This window comes from Melanostigma gelatinosum, assembly GCF_949748355.1.
Source record: "Melanostigma gelatinosum genome assembly, chromosome: 4".
Lineage (NCBI taxonomy): Eukaryota > Metazoa > Chordata > Actinopteri > Perciformes > Zoarcidae > Melanostigma > Melanostigma gelatinosum.
Window position 1 is genome coordinate 27,174,872 of NC_136637.1, and position 22,746 is coordinate 27,197,617.

General features: G+C 44.9%; 1 protein-coding gene across 1 annotated transcript in view; it reads left to right on the forward strand.

Moving 5' to 3' along the window:
* ncanb (neurocan b) overlaps positions 1-22,746 on the forward strand; it is a gene marked incomplete at both ends in the record, with an annotated part of 93,584 nt that overhangs the window by 62,472 nt on the left and 8,366 nt on the right. Inside the window, 3 exons of the mRNA XM_079267688.1 lie at positions 5,643-5,756; positions 19,749-19,907; positions 22,332-22,414. Of these exons, the coding sequence (XP_079123814.1) occupies positions 5,643-5,756; positions 19,749-19,907; positions 22,332-22,414 (356 nt within the window). The remainder of the gene's footprint in view (positions 1-5,642; positions 5,757-19,748; positions 19,908-22,331; positions 22,415-22,746) is intronic.

The window sequence follows — 22,746 nt, forward strand, 5'->3', positions numbered from 1 at the left end:
ATTCAGACTGGGGCTGTCATCGGGAAGTAAAAAGAGCCTTTCTCTCTGCAAATAAACACTCGAGTAGCATCAAGCTCCTGGGATACGTATAGTGACCTCGGACCTAATTTCACTGACACAATAATGTTCCGATTTCTTTTAAATATCACAATAAATACAAAGTATAAAAAAGGATCAACAACAAGCATATTAGTGACAGAACAGCACTTTTGTACCATAATAGAAAAGTTTCACCGCCATTCGTGTCCCATATGAAACAAAAGGCCGGTGTTGACTTAATGTAAAGTTGAGCATTACATACGTAATTTGTTACGTAACAAACATACTTATTTTGAGCCAAACCATGATCTTCTACCAAAATGGAGAATAGAGACTATTTGTGTCGCCAAGCACGGATTGTAAGCTCAGAGATCTGGACCAAACAAATATGTTTTGTGTATGATATAGAATATGATGTGTAGGCCAAGACATTGCTGCCGCACGGCAATATCTGATTTATTCTCACAAATATTGCCCCTCCTGTGATAATATAAAAGCATCTTGAAACATTTTACATTCAATGTTCAGCCCTGTTATTTGTACGTATTATCTATTCTGAATGTAACTCTAAAAAACAAAGAAATACACAAACTCTGGTGTGAAATCGCCCAAAGTGTCCACGTGGGACCCGATCACTCGCAGTAAGAAGCTGATGAAGACGTTTCCGAGGCTTATCTTCATAGATAGTCCTCACTTGATCACTAACATGCAAGAACAATGTGCGTCTTCAAACGGTCAACTGTAGACTTAATAATCTTAATAGTCCAGTGTCATGTCGGGAATTTATTGATTTCTGCTCGTTGTAACTTTAATGAAAAGATTTGTTCATTCTCCGGCAGAGACAGAATCTCATCACGTCTCGTGCTACTCAGCTGACACCTTAAAAGCCTTCAGATCCATTGAGCTGCGCTTTTATGTCGTCATTTGTGTCTAAAGTGTGTCTTTTAATTAATCCATAGCCCTCTCAGGATTCTCTAATACTCACTTAGAGTCCTGATATGTGATTTAAAGTGAATACGTGTTATCTGGAGATGAAGAAGCCTCTTAAATCCTCCGGAAGAAAACCTTCCACTACTTGTCCGGATCCTGCCTCATTATTTGGGCACAGGATGTTCTCCACCTCCTCAGTGTGAAGGCAAATAGACTGTCGGTAATGCGTTTGTTATTATCTTGGAGAGTTGACAAAGTTTGTCCTTTTCAAAGAAATCACTTCCTAGAACCAGCAGAAGGATTGGGACATTCCCTCTCTTGCAGGTATATAACCATTACCTACTTATTATGGCAGAGTTATTCGACCTCTAAAATAATGTACCATGTTTTAATGCATGCCAGACCTTGGCTGAAATATCGATTCCTCTCTCCAAGCTTTTATTACCCTCTGAGTGGACTCGCTCTCGCTCTCTCCCCTCTCTCTGGACTCTTCCTGGCTAAACCCAAGGATTCATAGCCATGAAGTTGCTGATTGCTGTTGAGGTCTCGTTTATGAAACGGAGAAAGAGCTGTTGACATTTCATTTGGCCCGAGCGTTCTCAAACGCCTCGGCTGGGGCGTAAAATGAAAGTGTAAATCTCGCCGTTGTAAAGTAGAAAAACACCAAAGTCAGAAAGGGAAGGACGAGAGCGTCGGGGAAGGTGACGGAGTTGATCTTGGTCTGAACGGCGCTCTGGACGAACACAGTTAATAGAAATTATATTTGGTCTATTGAACTGACATTGATCCCAAAAGGGAAACGGGGGATGGCTGACCCAGAGCCTTCTCGCACCCTTCTCTCGCTCTCTTTCTCTCGCTCTCTCTGTCTCTTTTCAATTATTCATACCCTGGTCTGAACATGCCTGCAGTAAGCCTCCGGATACTCTGTCAACCGTCACCACCACCGGTTTGTCTGACTGCCGTCTCACTATCCTCCCCCGTATTCCTCTATCTCCATTTCCCCATCCTCCGTCCTCACACTCGCCAGCTATCCTCGGACACACACACACACACACACACACAGATAGCGAGGCGGGGATAAACAGCAAGAGCAGGTGACATATTTATCCTGTAATCAAACATTGCCTTTCCAAACTATGTATTTTTCAATCAGCGGTGAACCAAATTTAATCCCCAATTTCGTATTTGTGTCTCCTCTGCCATTATGTTGGCCACATCAACTTTTTTCACACTCATTGACTGCCTTCGACCCGACAGATTCAAATGAAGAACGCTGGCTGAAAGGAAAGCCGGAGAGCGTCGCTCGTGCTTTAGCTGTTGTTCGACTATCGCCACGGTGGCTGGTACCTGTTTATCCCTCCAGCCGATGCTCTGCCATCAGATAAGTGGAGCGCTGCTCTCCTTGACTCCCTGGAGACTGAACTAGTGCCCGGGCCTGAATTTGTTGTACTGGGGAGCGAGCCAGAGAGTCGTGGACACACACACACACACACACACACACACACACACACACACGCTGCCACCTGCTTATTGAGTTGGATGGCTCCCTCATTAAGCCAGTTGGGCAGAGTGGAGGTAGAGTGGGCTTTGAGTGGACGGGCCCGCTGCGCTCTGGCCCTCAACGCTCTGCTTGAGTCGAGGTGAGGTCGACACCGACCGTCACTGAGGAACAATGTGGTGTCTCTGTGACAATACAGATTCATGAGCATAGATCCCCACTCCACTCAAGAAATGTTTAGCTTGTTGGTACTCGGGTTCAACCTGAGTTTGACGTGTGTTCCTGTGAGCGTGATTGTAGTTTAGAGACAAACACTGGTCTCCGGAGGGACAGTCCCATGATTTGTGATGGACTAATGCATGCTTTGATGAAAGGTATTTGTGATGCCTCAGAAACAAACGTAATCTGGGAGAAAATACATTCCCTTGACACGTAATAGACAATACAGTGTCGTTGTGGAGGAAGCTAGTTTTTAGGAGACCAGGCTGCAATAAGCTATTGTATCCAGTAGCCAATGTACATCAGACCAGACGAGTCTTTAATCTTCTGTATACCTTTCTGTACAAAGACAGTGAGTGAAACCTACCATGCCTCAATCTGAAGCCACGGCTTGTTCCTCAAATGTTGATCTCGCGTTTGCCAGAGCTCCATTTTATCAACCTGAAAGAGGCCAGATTAGTTGTGAGTGAATCTTAGGCAATCAAGTTACCCGTGGTTAGCCTGCAAGGATCAGTTGGTATCCATTGACCACCTTTGTGCTTGACTTTCTTCATATCTGTAAACGAGATGGTCAGTTTACGGCAGCATCTCGAGTATCACTGCGTTGGTTCCAATGACAGATAATGTCCACCTGCCTGCTGTAGCCCCTCTAATAGCTGATGTTCAGAGTTGTACTTTATTGACCCCGGTGCTCCTGAAATCCAGGGGGTTCCTCCGCTCCTTCGCCCAGTGCTGTCGTGCTTAATGAGGCCAGATGCTGGCTCGTATCAGGGCCCGGTAGCTGTTCTGGCAACCTGCTCATCTGTTGGTTCGCAGTGCAGAGGGAGCCATTTTCAGGGTCTATCATTCATCATACATCCTATTTTTAATTACATGGAGTTCCTCAGAGGTTCATTCAGGGTTCTGTGTTCATGTAGTCATTTTTAATATGGATTGTTTTGGGTCATATTAGTCTGTTTCGACCACCAATACGTGTTATGTGCACCGGAAACACGTACGTTGGTCCGTATCACATTTATTGTAAAGAAAAACCTCCTGCAGGCGGCGTCATTTCCTCAGACAGGTTTCTATGACTTAAAGCCCGTTTGGGCTGTTTGTCCTTTACCTTCAACACCTCCCCATTCAACACCATTAACCGAGCGTGGCCTCTCTTCACTGCCAAGCGCCTTCGAGGCTGGGGCCTCTTGTTGGATGGCGGTTAACTGTCACAACTGGCCAATAATCCTGCAGAGTGATGTTTTCACTCAGTGGTGATTGCAGTCTTAATGGTGAATTAAAACGTCAATGAACTCAAATGACCTCATGTTACGCTGTAATAAAGGCCGATGATGTGTCTGGCACAGGACACCTCGTGCAGTTCATTGTTATTACACCCTGTCCCTACCTTTTCCTTCAGTTACCACTAGCCTTATCAATCGTGTTTCAGTCTGTCAACAACTGTTTCCTGTGTGGCTGATGGTTCACCTTTACAACCGTAACTGACTTTAGCTTCTATCTTTATATCTTTAACCTGTTTCCACTGCTGAATCAGTATTACATATCCTTCAAACACAGCGTAGACACGTCTGTCTGCTTCTCTCTGCAATCAGACAGAAACAAGATCATATTTATTCAGGGAGTGCAGTTAGTGACAGCGTGGGCTCCGTGGGAGCTCTGACAGCTTGATGGAGTAACGGGGGGGGGGGGGGGGCGAGGCTTAGCGAAGGATCAATTGTAAACCACTTTGTGCTGCATTCTGTGCATGAAAGTTGCGAGATAAAGCCAATTCATTCATTCAGTGTATTGCTTTTTTCTGGCCCTTGCGAATTTGGATCAGCCCACCGCTTGATGTCGGATCATCTGAACCAGACTTAAGACTCGTCTTCTGTAGAGGGGCATGTGTGCGACTCTCTTGCTAACCCACGCTGTGTTGTCAACTCTCTTTTTATATATATTTTATTTTTCCACCCTATCATGAGTCAGACAAATACACAACGATACGCTGAACAAACACCATCTCGTTCCGACTCCTCTGGCTGGGTCTGTACCTCCTGCATCAAATCCAGCCTTTAACATCAGCCGGCCCAGAGCAGAGCACAAGCAATGACTCCTCCGCCCCGAACGCTGTCTGCCTGCAAAGCCTCTGTAATCCAACCCTGCCACTAGCCAACTTCCCGTAGTCGCGGCATCACCTCTCCCCATGTTTTCATTACCTCTCCTTCATTCAGGATGTTTTTGAGCATCTCTATATCCCAAAAAATCCTTCTTCACTCTCCCTCCTCTCTGTTCACTTTCCCCTCCCTTCCTCTCCCATGACCTCTCTCCAAGCCCCCAAGGGACTCACTGCGTTGTTGGGATGGCAGAGGATTGTGGATCACCAGCTTCAGTTTTAATGATTTTGCCGCCCAGGCACAGATCAGCCGGAGAAATACAGTTCCCATTTTTCAACAGATCGGGAACTCTCACCCCTGCGACGCCGCAACGCAATATGCGTGCATATGTGTGAATACGCATGCGAGTGTGCACATTGCGTGCAAACATTTGGACTTCATGTTGATGTTGCATCTAAGAGGTGCCGTCTGACATTGATTGGGGCGCTTCTGCACATACATTAAGATGGATTTGCACACTGTTTTTGTAGCTACGAGCAACACGGCTGGTGAGCATCGCTGTTGAGGATGAAAGCTCCCCCCGCTCTAACCTCTCTCTCTCGCTCTCTCTCTCTTCCACGCCACTCTGTACTCTTGCTCGCTCCTGCAGAACTGCAGCACGTCCTGCAAACACATTGAAATTAGCACGATGTGCTTCAGTGCATCCCAAACCGCTCAGAAACTCCTCTAATCTCTCCAACAAGTTTGATGTTCAGTAAAAAACTATGGCAGGTAGTTTAAAAAAGTAACCGTTTGGTGTGTGTGTGTTTGCATCTAACCTGACTCGCCCCCCCGTCTTTCTCTCTCCCCCTTTTCTCCCCCTTCAGACATCGATGACTGCCAGTCTAATCCATGCCAGAACGGAGGAACCTGCATCGACGAGATCAACTCCTTTGTGTGTCTTTGTCTGCCCAGCTACGGCGGAGCCACCTGTGAGAAAGGTAACGATGTGGACCAGAACGCCGCTTTTCACCCGACAAAAGGCGTGTTTTGTTTTGTGAAAGCAGAGAGCGGAGCTAGAGGAAGGAGAGGATGAGGAGATGGAGGGAATGATTGAGAGTAGGAGGAGGAGGCGGCAAAATAGGACAAAGAAGGAAGACAAGGCAGTGAAGGCAGATAGGGATGAGACAAAGAAGGTGGAGAAGCGAGGTGGCGTGACGGTGGAAGATGAAGAGGGGGGAAGGGCGTAGGAGGAGGTAAAGCACAGGAGAGGAAGATGATGATGCTAGAAGAGCAGGATGTGGAGACAGAAATGGGGAGAAAACAACGAGGTTGAGGAAGATGGAGATAACGAGGAGGTGGTAGAAGTGGGAGGAAGAGGACATGAGTGTAGACAAAGAGGAGGAAGCGGGAAGCCCTTTGGAATAATGTGTCAGGTTTATACAGGACACCTGCGTCCAGCTGGGCCCTGCTCTCATTACGGTAATTCCCCTGTGAGAAGGGGGCCGCGAGGGAAGCTCTTCACAAACTGCAGGTTACATGAAAACATGGCCGACATGTTTGTGCAAAACGGCGGTGAGGAGAACAAACAGCTGCTGTATACATTAGGGGTGATCGTATGGGGTAGTTTCATCTGAAGAATACGCAGATCTTTGAAGGGAGTTGATTGATTCAAAACAATTTCATCCGGATTTTACGTCCCGAAAGTAAACACGGTTTTGTGACATTATGAGAAAATGTTATTTAGCAACAGACATTGGGGAAATGAAGAAGTGCACAAGCTGCTTATTATGTGCCAGATTGTCTGATGGACTGGTTTGAATACAAGATCGAGCTGAAAAAGGTCTTTTTAAAATCCAATTTTCACCAAAATGATTACATTTCTCTTTTTTTTAGCTTACAAAATGACACTGATATATAGAGAACACACACACACACACACACACACACATAAGTGATAATAAGGGTAAAGGGGTCTAATGGGAATTCAACAAATGTAGGAGTTTAGAGTTTACTTTTTAACTTTACTAAATAATAAACATATTTTATCTTTTACATCTCTTAAAACACAAGATTTAAAATAACACAATTAAAAATGTAAGAAAGAAAGTTGGAGAGACAGAGAAAGGGGGAGATTTTAACGAGTGGGAGAACAGGAGAGACTTCGAGGACTCTGCGCTGCTCTGAATCACATTAAACCAAGACAGATTACCGATGTAGAGTGACCTTTCACCTCGACTCTCAGCAGAGCTCCTACTTTGAATATCAGTTTCTTTCTCTGTGTCTGGCTGCCAGTGACTCCCTCTGCTCTTGACTGCTCTGCCGGGGTCGGAGCAATCGATGGAGTGAGAAGTCGGAGAGAAGCAGCGGACAAAAGCAGGACATTTTAAATGCTGTAGAAACTACAGTCCGTTTGGCTCTAACAGAACTTCCAAATCATCTTTTCACTTTGCTCCGTGTGTGCCGAGCTGTAGTTTGGCAAAGCAGCAGCAGCCACCGACACACACCGGCTACTGACGGAACTTTGGTCTTTTTCAAGCTGGACTCTGTTGTCCCGTGTTCTCGTGTCTTAGGGACTAATTGGGACAAAATGTTTGAAACTGGTCCAACATCGAGCGCGATGGCTGCAGACAGCAGCGGCTAAACGGACCGCATTTTAAACCTTCGCTTTCATTTCTACACCATCATTGTATCATTGTTTTCACTGACGTCTTCGGATTATGATTCAGTTGCGAACGTTCTTCTTTTGGCTGCAACGGTTTAAAGTTAGTGATTCACCTTCGGCTAGAAGCAATGGTTTCAAACGTGTGTTTAGAGCGAGATGGTAATGAATGAGAAGCGAGGCTTTGAAAACAATGAAAGGGGGCTAACGGTGCTTTTGTACATTGCAAGCATCGTCTCTTCAAATGCAATGCTGGACCGTAACATGACATGTTGCACTTTTGCAGCGGTAGCTTCACAGTGAACTGAAGTGCTGTTCATCGGCAGGTGTGTTTGGATCATTCAACGATCAATTTGACTTAATTGATAAGCTTTTAAGAGCTGATTTCATAGATAGGTTTCAGCCATAGACTCCCTTTGATTTGTAATATTTGGCCCTATTAATAAAATAGACTCCACTTGATGAGATAAATACGAGGGGCCACAAGAGGATTGAGTGGAGAGAGGGCGAGTCCACCAGTGAAATAGGAAATTGCTCGAGTTCATATTTAATCTTACAGTATTCCAAATGCTCGTTAACTTTCTGATCTTTCACCGAATTTAACTTTGGTATCTGCTTTCTATAATTTCCCTGTGGTCATGGCTGCTTTTTAAATAGGCATGCCCCTCCTGTGGTGCAGAACATCAACAAGAAAATAAAAAGAACATGAATTCGTACGTAGTGTTGTGTTTCAGGCAGTTTTAATCTTAAATGTACAGCTTCTTTAAATCAAGGCCGCTTGATCGTCTCTCGGGTTTTGATACGACCAGCCTTCAGTGTTGCATGTGCGCCCTATAAAGTGTGTGTTTTCCCTCCCCTCCTTCCCAAACACACACACACACACACATCTCCAGGATGTGCCTCTCATTTGACATGAACTGGAGCTGTGGGTACGTCTCCTCTCCTGCTGCGTCGCTGCCTTAACGCCTAACAGGGAGCAGCGGGTCTGATTGTGGAAATCCAAAGTCTCCGTCTTCATGCATCTTATGACTCTCAGCGCTCTGCAGAAATGTTGGATTCCGCTGGGATCTCAGTTTGATATTCACTGGGGGTCAGAACCCAATAATAGTTCACTATATTATTATCCAGGATGACGTTTACTCACGCAAATCAGTTGTTCATCAAGTACGAATCCTTCAGCGGCACGATAAACAAGAGCGGTCAAACAGTCGTATTCCTATTCATGTGAGGTCCGCTGCTCACTGTCTGATGACATCACGCGTCTAACTAAGGCCGCACGTTAACTGATGAACAACATGTTCTCGTCTTCCTGCACTGTGTCGGTGGGTATGCTGTGTTTTCGTTACCTTGCTGGCTGCAAAATAAAAGTGCCCACACCTTTCTGTTTCGTTTTCAGTGTGATGGTGTTCACGGTGCCGTAAAATGAGTCTTTAACTTTGGATTTGAAGATTGATTCATCATTGGTTTGTTCTTTGACGTGAAGTCATTTTCATACTGATTCAAAAAAACAATTTGATCGTTTTCTCCTATATCTTTTGAGTCTTTTGCTAAATGAATTTAAGCCCTGTCCCATTGAGAGTGCATTCAGCGGTAAAATGAATATATTCACATACAAATATACGCGATTAATCTGCCGGCATTCGTCTCCCCCTCCGACCTTATTTGCTGTAATAATATTTCTTTATTCTTCGAGGCGGCGCGCTGTCGTGCGGTAGGAGAGTCAAATGGCGCCCAACGGGAGCGTGCACAGAGCCCGAAGAAGAAGAAGAAAGCCTCTCTCAACAAAGCAAGTAGATAACCATCATCGTGGTTATCTCTCAGAACCAGTCAGAACGGCTCTGTCTGGTTCACGTGCTGTGAGCTCACAGCCTTGAATTCTGGGTAAATCCGGCCCGCTGCTGGCCTGTTGCCATGGTGATCCCATCTTAGAATCAATAACTGTGAGAAGTTGTCCAGCGAGAGAGAGGACGACGTTTATATTTACATCTTTGTCCGTAACAAAGAAGTTTGAGAGTTTCAAATTCATTCTACTTCCAGCATGTTTCATATTATTCTAATGTTCAGCACTGTAGTCTTGCAAAACAACTCTTGCTATCATTTTTCCAGCTGTTCAGTGTCAGTAAGGTCTGTTGAAATGTTGCACATTTGCGATTAGAGTAACAGAGACATCAGTCAGCTGTTTCGCTCTGGAGTCTAACCTGCTGTTTCTTTGACTCGCTGCCTAATCAGCGGAGGCAGAAACCGAATCCCTCCGAGCCTGACTGAAGGGAAATGTGACGGAGTAGCATTAGCCGGTTCCTTCTCATCAGCTTCTTTCCTCCAGTCTGTCTTTTAATCCGTTCAATCGTTCGCTCAGACTCCCTCGGTCTCTTTAGAGAGAAAAGACGACATAATGTCCACGTGTAGGAGGGTTTACTTTGCTGTTCCACTACTGTAGACACCTCTGTCTCATGTTGGCTTCCTTCTGCTCATTCCTCTTCATACCTCTCTGCTGTCACTCCCTGCAGTCCTTGCATCTTTCTGTGCCTCTCATCTCCGGTGCACCACAGTCTGTGCGAGTGTGTTTGTGTGTCGCTGTATGAGTGCGTCTGTACAGACCACATCTGCTGGTTCTCTGTGACTGTGTGTGTGTGTGTGTGGGGATGTTTGTGTGATGCTTTAGCATTTCTTAGAGCTGTGACGTTAGAGATCTGTCAGCGTACAGGCCTTCATGCATGTGTTTGTGAGGACCCTCATTGATATAATGCATTCTGGAGTCACAAATAAAGGCCTTAACCTCGACCCTTAAGGCCTTTGCACCAGGGGCATTTTCTTTGTGCGATTAATTCGCGAGTCAAGATATTTCGTCAAAGCGGCAAAAAGGCGATTGTTTTGTGGAACAGGGTCGAAATTCTGAGCTTCTGACGAACGGCATCAACCAGAACTACAACCACCAATAAGTCCGGAACAGACAGATTCATAACGTACACTACAGTGACCACCAACAGGGAGGATTGAGCCAAGATGGCAAACTTTATTGCTCCTTTCAACCTGGACAAAAGCCAGATCCACTCCCTCTGTTCTTACCTTTCACAATAAAAGCCCCTCGACATATACCCTTTAACTGTTTATGAATACTATATTTCATTTCAGTTAATGCCACACACTGGCCAAAATGTTGGCACTTTCCCAAACATCCCTCACTGCTCAAGGTCTAAATCTCTAAATATGTCTTCACGAGAATGGAAACAACACACAGTAACACTCACGTTTCCCATTTGCTGCGTTTCTTTTCTGCTTTGGTGGCACACTAACCGATACTACTGCTGATACATTATTTGCCCACACAAACACACAGAGCTCTACCCATGTGCCCTTCCAATTATCGAAATATTTTCCTCCTCTCTGTTCATCCTGCAGCAGCTCAGACGGCAGCCGAACACTTCTGACTCCAAGCAGTAAACTGCAGTGTTGTGCTGTAACTCGCGGCTTCAAAACAACACGCTGAATAAAGCAGTAATCCTCTCCTCCTTTCCTCCGTTTCCCAACTAACAATCTACAAATTGGAAACAGAAAGCTTGCGTTACAAGGATTGTGTAGCTAATTAATCCCACGGTGTCGGGCCGCTGCTTGGTTCTATGTGAGGAATGTGTTTCTCACGGGCAACGCCAGCACTTCCATCCGTCGTCTCCTCCACCGCCTCCTCTCGTTGCCCTGCTGCCATATGTCAAATCATCCATATTTATTCATTTTCATTTGACTTTTTGGGAGAAAAGTGCTACATCCCCCAGTCGGCTGCACAGCTGTTACTGGCAACTGTGACTGGGAACTAATGGTTGAGCAGCATACAAAGTTTGCTGACAGAGTTCAGGGTGACATTTAGGACTTTTTGGCATACGACAGAAACACGTTTCTGAACTGCATTCAGGAGAAAATCGTATCTTATGTTGGGATAATAATCTAGCTATTACAGAACCCTCCTAGCTCAAGGATATCCCAAAATAGGACTTCGAAACTAGGATGGCATGAACCCTGTCCTAAATTCAAAATAGCTGCCAAACATTGCAGCAGCACTGTGCATGATGATGATGGGGAACATGAACACCGGCATATAACGCTTGATAATATCATGAATAAATAACAAGTGATTCAAAGTGGGATTTCCATTACTCCACCGACAGGATTAATTCCGCTGACTCGTCGTCGCTCACATTGAACGCCTGTCTCCTCTTCTCCATGATAGCACGTTAGCTAGCCTTTAAGAAGTGAGAGCCGTTGATATTATGCATATATATATATATATATATATATATACATCTCGAGTCGCCGACCAAAGATAAGAGAGGTCTGACACGGGATAGGACACAGACACGACTTCAGGAATCACTTCTAGGATGATGTGATTTTTCCTGTCTTTGAAACTTAAGTGACGACGGGACAGGCCGGATATTTCTCTGTAATGAGGCCGCAGGTCAGTTCATACAAACGCACACACGATACACATCGATGCGCCGACACACTGCAGTCATTTGACAGTAAAACAAACAACGAGACAGCGTTACAGGATCCCTGAAGAAAAAGTGGAGCACAACTTCCCCTCCGAAGAGCACGGCGGGGGAATCTGGGGCAGACGGATAGGAGGACCTTTGAGCACGCTGACGCCGACAGCAACACCAGTGCTGCAGATTGGAGCAGGCAGCAGACAGTGTGTGACCCACACACTGAGACTAACGAGCAGGAGAGCAGACTGAGCTGACTAACAGTGGTGGGAAGTGCTCCCCAAAGCTCCAGGTGCAGTGCCTCTGTCATTCACTCTCAACCTCTCATCCGACCTCACCTTCTCTCTCCGGTGTGCACGCTCTTACATTTTATATTTCAACGGTATTTTGCAGTGATTTGCACATTCGATAAATTGAAGGCATACTGACTTTCAAACAGCACATCCCTAGGAACTGCGTCCACATTGGACAATTCACCGTTTACGTCCAGTGCCAATGTTCATTGCTCATGAATAACGTAGTGTATATTTATGTAGCGTATACAGTATCTGACTTTGCAGGAAAACGGAGTTGACATCCACTTACAGACCTGCAAACGCTGCAATTATAACTGTCACCACAACATTTAACCAACCGTACCAGTGTTTTACGTGCCGAGCGCTATAACTAGTGTATTTGCCTTAATGATGAATGTTTACTGACCTTAAAGGGGAAGTGCACTGATTTAAATCTGAACAAAGTCTTTTTCATAATAAGAAATAAAGGATTTCAGAATCACGTTTTTGCATTTTGGAATGAATTTGTACTGTGGTAGTATGTAAGTAAAGTAAGTAGAATGTATTTATTTGGCGCTTATCACAGACATAAGTCACAAAGTGCTGAGCGAGAGCATTATAACATAGATATATATATATATAAGGAAGCATAGGACACTAGGTGACTACAGAAGGGCCACTAGTTTAAGAGTGCTAAAGAAAAGTAAACGTCTGAATGATCTTCCCACATTAAAGCCGTCCTTTTGTTGAACTCTTGTTTCAAGTACAGCTACAAGTCTCTGCTGATTCTAGAGGCTCAGACCAGGTTTTCTCCGTCATCAGTGTCAGTCACTTTGCCCTTATCGTGCCGTTGCTTCTGGGCCAGCGGCGTCCATTCATGAACTCCCATTGGTCAATTAGATACGTCACTCCAAGCTTATCTCCTCTCTGCACTCTCTTGTGAAGCCACAGTACACCGAGCACTTGTGATCTACTGGCTGCTGTTTGATGTTCTTTGTTTGTTATTTCCTTTTATTTATATATATATATATATATATATATATATATATATATATATATATATATATATATATATATATATATATATATATATATATATCATTGTTCTTGGAGTGGGTGGGGTTTGTGACTCAGCATCAGCTTTTCAGAGTTGGCAGAGAGGCCGAGAAGGAAGGCGTCTGAGTTTGCCGACTTTGCCGCCATGCCTTTCTGACTCAGCAGTTCAAAATGAATTTGTGTGTATCCTCCGGGTAGAGGCTACTAATGCTAATGAATATTGATGCATTCCAATAACAAGTCCAGAGGGACACGTGCCAAGACTGAGAAGAGAGACCTGGAGCTTCTTGATTTACCTCGCTCACAGTGAGACACAAACACAGGCAGGTACACGCAAGTTCTGCCTAATCCTGGCTGAGGCTATTCAAGTGGAATAACAGCAAGGCGTCACTCTCACTCCATATCATTGCGTTCGACGGCGTTCTCTCTCCCAACAGGAAAGCTGGAGGGATCGGGGGCTAATTTATTCTCATTCTAGGTGATTAATTCGACAATGTTCCTCAAGCAACTGTCATTCTCTTCTCCTGTGTGGAGGGAAGTTCAGGCAGAGAAGAAAGAAAGTGGAAGAGAAAAGAGAGGGAGCATCAGAGCAGGTGTTAGAATAGATGAAGAGAGAGGGAGATGGAGGGAGATAGGAGAGTCTGTGTTCCTCTGCTGTGCACGAATGAAGGTTTCTGATGGAGCGTTTTAAAACACTACTGTGAGCTGGGCTCGAGGTTTAGCACGCCGCGAGAGTAAAGAGAGTCTGAACTTCTGCTTCAAGCTCTATTCAATACCTCAGTGAACATTGTGAACATGAGTTTATGGTTATCGCTAGCTTCAAGTCTTCTTCAAGTTCCTTTGGTAAATAATGGTCCCATATAGAGCCAGTTAGACGACACAGCAATGTATGCTTTAGGGGCGGGGCTAATTGTTCGGCTAACTGTTCGGGTCCCTTGTGAAACCAAAGGTGAACATCGACCTTACGCTTATTACGTAACGTTATTTTAACGTTACATTTCGCTCGAAAGTTGGTTGCGATGTAGTTCCGCTTTAGTTATTGTTTGAACACAAACCATGATATTGTTTTGTAACATAAACAAGTCGTTTTGTTGCCCAATCCTAACCGTCCCATGTGCCATTGTGCGTTTCTGCAGGATGACACGAAACTCATTTCACATTTCATTTCACTCACGTTCATCGTTCCCCAGGTTTGCAGAAATGTACAATGCAAACATAATTTTTGTTATGGCGACTGGGTTGGTGTGCATTACATTACCGGCCCGTTCCTTTTAGAACAATACTGCTGCAGTAAATACACAGATATGTCTTTTTTACTGTACAGGCCTCCCCGCTGCCCTCCCTCTCACCTCGGCCTCCTCCATCAGTGTGCGAGGACACGTCTGTGGGCTAATTACGCAGAATGAGCCTTCAGACTGACATCAGTCATTCATGCTGCACTCCGGAGCTGTTTCACTGTGACATCCATGACTCCTAATTGTGAGAATCACACTATTGAGGTGTTACATTCATCAACACTGCACTCGTAACAACCATTAATAATTCCACAGCCGCTCTCACATTCTCCTCACATTCTCCTCACATTCTCCTCACATTCTCACCTTTTGATTCCCTCGCATCTGACTCCCTCCCTCTCTCTCGCTCTCCCTCTCTTGCTCTCCTCGCTCTGGACTGCTGTGATCTGCCCTCTCGCAAATGGCGCACTGAGCTGTCAGCCTGTTCGTAGAGTCACACAGGGAGGAGGCACGATGGCAGCGCACAAAGCGCACACGTGCAGACGCTCGCCCGTTTCATCATTCAGGGGATCAAAAGGAGCGGCCGAGCAGTGGAAATACCACTCGGTGATGTGGATAAACGAGCCAATCAGTCAGCTGGAAGTGAGCGCCTTTTATTTCCAAACTGCCGCTCACTAAAGTCCGTGGGAATATTAATCGCTGAAACATGCCCCCTGCCTCTCTCCCCGCGCCTGACGGAGAGAAAACGGGGGAGAAAAAAGAGAAGCCGACTTGAGAAATGTCTAAATATTTGAAGAGGTTGATGTGATGTCGGGCTTTGAGCGTCACTGTCAGCGAGTGGGAGTCAGCAGAGGATAAGTTGAAGATCTGAAGGGGGAGAATACACGCTGTTTACTTTTTATCTTTTCTTTCTGTTTCTGACTCTTTTACTTTATTATTCTCTCTCTCTGTCCTCCCACTCTGTAACTTAGTGTGTTTGATGCACTTAGTTGGTCTGCAATTAGTTCGTTTTTTTTGTCTTCCTTGGAATTATTTCATGTAAATCCCCAGTTTGTGTGTGTAGTTTGTCGTCTCTGGTTTAAATGTGGTCAGCACAGCGTTACACACACACAGTACAGCCGCACTGCAGTCGGTTCAATGGAGGTGTGCGTGTTTCATTTATAGATATATTTATAGCCTGACTCTGCTGTCCCTGTTCCTGTAGATCAGGGATTCCCAAAGTGTGGCGCGCGCACCCCTGGGGGTGCGCTAGCTGCCTCTAGGGGGTGCGCGAGAGGAAAAATGTAATGGTGGTCTCATGGTGCAGTCCTGTCTCCTAAAAATTACGTTCCCCCAAAACTAAAATGCATTCTCAATTACGTTTGACCACAAACGTATTTTCTCCCTGATTACGTTTGTGTTTGACGTATTACAAATACGTTTCTCATCAACATATCTTTGCCATACTCTGGTCTTTATTATTTTCCTGTGATCTGCCTCGCCTCTACCCCGCCACCCACGAGTTGTTGACCCGCGGCCTGTTCCGAGGGCTGACGGACCCGACGATCGGGTGCCTCGCGCCGGGGGCGGCTGGAGACCTCGCGTCCCGGCGCCAACGGGTGAGCGCCGGCCACTCGGAACCATAAAACCAAGTCCCGGATTTCACCCGGGGGATATTCTGGAGGTATTGTGACCGGGTGATGTGCCTCGTTGCTGGGGAGGTATGAGCCGAGAGTGGCGGGGTGTTATGGAGGTATATGTTACAACTCGGTGTTGTTCCCGTGCGTCGATGAGCGCATTTCTGCTGGAGACTGGCAGCGTGTTGTGGTATTATTCTGACCGCGTAATAGGGAGAAGGAGAGGCGGTGGTGGAGAGGGAAAAAAAATGTTCAAGAGATGGTGGAATGTATGATTGGAGAGAGAGAAGCAAAAAAAATGGACGTGATCCCGCGTCCAACAACAGTGTGTCACGCCGCATCGATGCTTTGTCCGAAGACATCCTGGCTACATTCGTCGGTCGCGTGAAGAAGAGTGAGTTTTACTCTCTGTGTATTTGTGTTCCTCCATCAGCCGGATATCTTACGATATGTTTTGAAGTGTTACGTGTAATAACCGATGTAATGAAGCAATCCTCCATATTTGCAATAAGCGTCACAGCAACTCACGTCACCGCTCAGAAGACACGACTAGATCAAGTATGAACAGCAGTAAAGTGTCTCGAGAGGAACTCGGGCACTCAACTTTTTATGTTGTACAAACAAACTAACTGGTGCAGAGAGCATGAGCGCTCGTGTTTCTCTTGCTGTATTTCTGATTGAATACAGGGCAAATCATCAAATGTTATTTTAGAGACCCAACATGCACCTGCTAAAAGTAGCGCTTTACTAGCACGACACAAGCCAAACACTTGAGGGGGCGATTGGTTCGTGTGTACGATGGATTCTGGTCTAATAATGTTCATAAGTACTCAGGAAACTGGGTTTAGTCAGATGAACGACAGGCACGTATTGAAATGCTTGTTTTGTCATGTTCCTCTGTGACTGACGTGGGTTTATGTTCTCAGCGTGTCTGTGTTGGCGTGATAAACCGTATTTCATATGTAAAGAATGATTTGTGAACATCAGTTGATCCACGTCTTGATGCGCGCAGGAGCCTCTTTCGCAATTGTTGCGAGTAAGCCGTTAGTCGTCAAGCCCAGTCAAGGATCCAGCAGAACATCTGTATTAAAAGCTCACAGCTATTTGAGCTGTGCAACTCAAAAAAACTGTGCACGAAGAGATCTTCGTCAGGCACCAACTCGCCTTCACAAAGCAGAACGAGCAGGAAATAGAAAGAAACGCATTCATCACTCGGGTGATCGTGATCAGCGTGTTTGAATCAATCTACTCTCAAGTTGGTCCGAAACAGATGAAGGATGTAAGTCTGATGCTCCCTCATGGGGGAGAGAGAGTCTCTATGAAAGCACTACAAACAAACAACAAGATCAATATTAAACATTAAGCATGTATTAAACATGACATCGACATCAGAATGTAGTCAGATCATAAATCACACAAATCATCTGGAAAAAAAACTATTATCTTGGAAACAACTCGCCCAAAAGAAGAAAAAAGAAAGTCATCTTAAATCTACACATTAAATACAATACAGTGAGTGAGTTTGAGTGAAATTTGAATCATGAATCACAAAAGTATTTAGCGAAAAATACATAGAAACCGTAGAAAACAGTAATATTTTACACAAAAAAATTGTTTTCAAGGCGAGTCCAGTCAAACGAATATTTGCTTGAAATTTAAATTACATTAGTATGAGTGTGAAAGTACATTACCCTTGTTTCTGTATACAGTTTCACCCAGAAGACCCAAATACTTTTGTTGCCTCAACATAACCAAGTAGTCTCGTTGCCTCAACCTAAAGAAGTCCTTCTGTAGTGTTTTTAGTGTTTTTATTTCCAACATTTAACGTGTTTTAAACAATTTCAAACTTTCTGGGAGAAAATACGTTTCCCTCAGAACGTAATTGAAGGAGCAGTTTAGTTCGAGACAGGTTTGATATTTTCACACATGACAACAAACGTTGCTCCCATGATGCTTTGCTGTGTGCACATTGAAATCATGACGGGGAAAAAGAAAGTTTCTCGGCCTTCATTGTGTAGTTTACTCAAACAACGAGAAACAGTCATGGCTGCCAGAGACGGAGACAGAAAACGAATGCACTTCATCTTTATATTACTTTACATATATATATATCTAATGAACATACAGATGTTGACTAGATGGTAATCTGCATTATAAATATGGCGCGGGGAAATAAAAATGGTTCTAATAATTGGCTTGTTGACCTGGACAGACATGATCACTGTAAAAGGTTTCCACTGTAAAAGGTTACACATTCATCTGTGTCTGATTGTGGACCTGCCAGCTTGAGACCCGAGACTGTACATGAGACATGACGAAGAAAACCTGCTGAGCGCAAATATACAGTACAAGTACACTTCAACATGCTGTTGCAGGTTAGACACACTGGGACACGTTTTGTCACTTTCACACTCACTGGAGGCGTTTGCGTGCAGCTTCTGAGCGAGCTGACGCGTTGAGCTGCGAGAAAGAAGATATGGAAATATGTGTTGAATACGCAAATATATTGATTCAAAGCAGAGTGAGTTTTGCAAAAAAACCTCCCTTTGAGGCAGTCTCGCTGTGATTCCAGCGCACTGCATGTTGTGAAATGGTGTTATTGCACTTTGCGTCATTGCACCTCAAATAGCCCAGAACCAAACAGCGAATGGACTCTATCAAAAGCACTTCTCGATGCAGTGAGAAGGTTTCGAGGCCCTTATTTCATATTACAATATAGAAGGGCTTTCATAATGGACTCCTCTCCTCTCTCCCCTCTTCTTTTCGTGGCCAAAACGGCATCTCTCTGCATACTAAGCAGGGCCCCATACGGCCCAATTTGCACCACGCAATTTGCTGGTGTCGCTTCACATTTGTTGGAGGAAAAGCTGAGGCCTTTTCCCTGATCCCCACGCCGCAGGGAGGGAGGGGGTGAGGATGAGGAGGGGGGAACCGGAGGTGGCTTTGCTGACAGATTCACATCAACCCTACATACATTTCCACATATTTAGCTACACATCTGCAAACCCACATCTGTGAACAAACCCAGCATGGATGCAAAAGCCACACACATCACATTTTAAATGTACAGCTCCGAGTCACACAGCTAAGCCCCAGACAGATGAGGGATGATAGATGACAGAGATGAAGGGAGAGGGGGGAGGGAGAGTCGGTGTGCTGACAGCACTGTGACAGGGCTTAATTACCGAGCGAGCGCTGTGCACTGGAAGCAATTTCTAAGGATTGTTGTCATTTGAATAGATTAAAACGCCCTTTCACTGGTCTAAGCTGTCTCACCGCCGGCTTGCCTCTGCTGTGGATTAAAAGTCCAACTAAAATCAAAGAGAAAAAGCCACGGAGGCAGAGATGGAGGGATGGAGGGATGGAGAGGAGAGTCACAGAGGGCACGAAAGGAAAGATAGGTCAAAGGAAAGAAAGCAGGGAGAGGGCGGGGGGAGTAGTATTTAGATCTTGTGTGCTGCAACACATTGCTGTGATCTGATACAAAAAAGAAAATCCATAAATAATGGTCCTACATCCTCCTACTCTTTTCCTGTGCAGCGCTATGATTCTTCTGCATCTGTCGGCTGTGGGGGTTTAGCGATGTAAAAAAAACCACATTTCTCTTCCCATGGATTTCCGATTAACTAATCACTGTCTTTTTCAATTATATCCCCCCCCCCCCCCTGCAGACACTGAGGGCTGCGAGCACACGTGGAGGAAGTTCCACGGCCACTGCTACAGGTACTTCAGCCGGAGACACACCTGGGAGGACGCCGAGAAGGACTGCAGGGAGCACAGCGGCCACCTGGCCAGCATCCACAGCCTGGCCGAGCAGAACTTCATCAGAGGTGGGTGGAGGACGGGGAGGAGACGAGGAGACGAGGAGACGAGGACAGACAGCGTAGCCTGCGTAAATGTGTGTTGGTGGGAAGTTTTAAATTAGGCAGATAAGTTCCACTCGTTGCCTGTAATGTGAGGTAACTGCTAGTTGGAGCACTTCCCAGGTGTCGGTATCAGGACTGAAATTGTTGTTGTTCATGTAACTGTTGGACACATTTCATTTTGACCTGATGATGGATGAAAAGTCTGGGATTAGGGTTTGGGTTCATCCTGTGGGGATTGAATTTGCTGCAGTTCTGACTTGCACCTCTAGAGGTGACTCACTTTATCTCAACAGCTACAGCAGCTGAGACTCATGAGAATTCAAATTCAATATTCAAATGGTGAAAAACAGGATCACTAGATCACGAACCTACAGACGTAAAAGCTAAAACTTTCAAACTGATATTTAAAGCTCATGGAACCAGCGTCTCTCCCTACTTCACAACTCTATAACTCAAGAATTATATCTCACGGCCACCAATCACATTCAAACAAGTCACCAGGCAATTTAAATAATGGCAATTACATGGCCTTCATAATCTCTCCCCCTACACAGCTACACACTGCTTTTACTGTTGATTTATATCTTCCCTTCTACTTTCTTATTACCATACTTGGCAATGGCAGCTGCCTTGTGTGTATTCCATAACTCGGTGATAAATGTCTGTCTGGATCTGCTCTGATCGGCCCCTGAAGGCTTTTTATTGAGCTCCCCGCTGAAGAACACCCTCGGGAGCCGAGTCGGTTCAGCCACATAAATGTGCATCACCTTTCGTGGCAAGTTGCTGCGGGCTCTGATGTAAGTGTCTGTGACAGGACATTTAATATCTTATTCTTTCTAAGGATGTGATTTGTCTCTAAACTGGTGAAAAAATCCCCTCATTTGTGTTCAGTGGTGAAGGAAATGCAAGTGTCAGTGATGTTAAACTGGGTTGAATACGACCAATATGAAGACAGAAGTGGCACTTGATTTCATTTAAATAGAGTGATAATAAATTGTCCCATTCGACGCTTGTATTTAAAGAAGAAGCGTTTGCAAGACTCATTGATTCAATGGTTGTCATGTGTAGCAAAGTCCACCCACCTGGTATTTAAGCATGTTGTCCTGAATTATTACGCTCAAATGCTGTTTGATTCTTTTGTTTTGTTGCAAATATCCACACAGTCCTCCTTTGGCGTTTCATTCTTGCCAACAGTAATCCCTCTGTAATATTGGATCCTTCTGTCTCGGACAGATGCCAGGACGCCGCCCGTCCATCGAGCACTCATCTTTCTTCCACACGCGCACAGTTACCAAAAAAGTGTGTTTAATTGCCTCGAAAATGGACGTCTCCACCCCTGCAATAAGGGGATCGGGGCCATTAGGGAGATTAATGGGCCCGGTAATGATGTTAAGCAGATATACCATGATTGAAATTCCATTTCACACGCACGACCGTGCACACAGGTGCCCCCCCAAAAAACACACAGATGAGATTAACCCAAAACTCCATCAGTGATATTCCCTGACCTGTCATCAGCAGCGCATCACAGACGGTAACAGTGTATCTGCACACAGAGAGGGGAGATCTCTCAGCTGCTGCTGGTCACCGTTCAGGGACCAGTGCAGCACACATGAAGCCCGTTGCACATATATAACCCGCGGCACAATATGAAACATCAATGAGCGCTTGTTATTTTTGGAGTGTCGTTGCGTTGTTACCATCGAGGCATTGTGTGTCTCTGCAGGATACGAGGTCGATACAAAACTTATTTTTTGGTTCAGAAACGTGGACATTCAACATATCCGTGGTTTGTGGAAACGTGCAATGCCGACATTTTCTACGGTGTTTTTGTCGTATTGCCAAAAAATCCATTCATTGCATCCTGAGAAGTGTAGAAGCGTTTCTGGAGATCGACCCACACCAGAACTGTGACATCACCTGTTCTGCTTTGTGGATGATTTTATTCAATGTGTGTGTTATACATTTCTAATGCATGGAGGGAATTAAACCTCTATTTTCCAGACATGGTTTCTTTTGTGTGACAGTGGACAGTTTATACTGTTCAATGGACTCGGTATCAGGAAATCTATTGCAATCCAAACCAGTTAGTGTGTTTACTTCCACCAGTTTTATGCACATTTTCAATTTGCACAGAAAAACACGAAGAGGAAATGCCGCAAATAAACCATTTTTTTTAAAGTGATGAACGTTTTAAACTTGGCTGAAGTGGAAAAGTTGGTCAATTAAATGAAAAATGCTCAACTCCCGTTTCTTCTGTTTGTATTATATTGTATTATATTGTATTATATTGTCAGGTGCTATTTCTTGGACTACCTTTCGTGTGTTGTGTTCTGTACTGTGCCTTTTTAATTTCTGTGCATTCACTTCCCGTTACCTCCTACTCAGGTCTAAGCCATGACAACACCTGGATCGGGTTAAACGACCGTACGGTGGAGGACGACTTTCAATGGACCGACAAGATGGACCTGGTGAGGAACACGCTGTGTCTGTTTCGGCTCCAGACAAACTGAATACAGTCAGCGTCACAGCCTGAGACATCCTGAACGGCAGTGTTTCATCGTGATACAGCGTTAGCTGCAGATAATAACAACATATGTTGATTTGTATCTTTAGTTGTTTCCTAATTTCCCATCAAAACATACAAAAACATCACGTCAAATAGAGAACATGACATTAAGGGAGATGTTCTGCACAGAATTGATCATTGGTAAAAAGTAGACGTTTGATCAGCAACAAGTCTCTGATGTCAAGAAAATAATGTTTAAAAGACACAGTTGTTCGTCTGAGTGTGTGACTGATT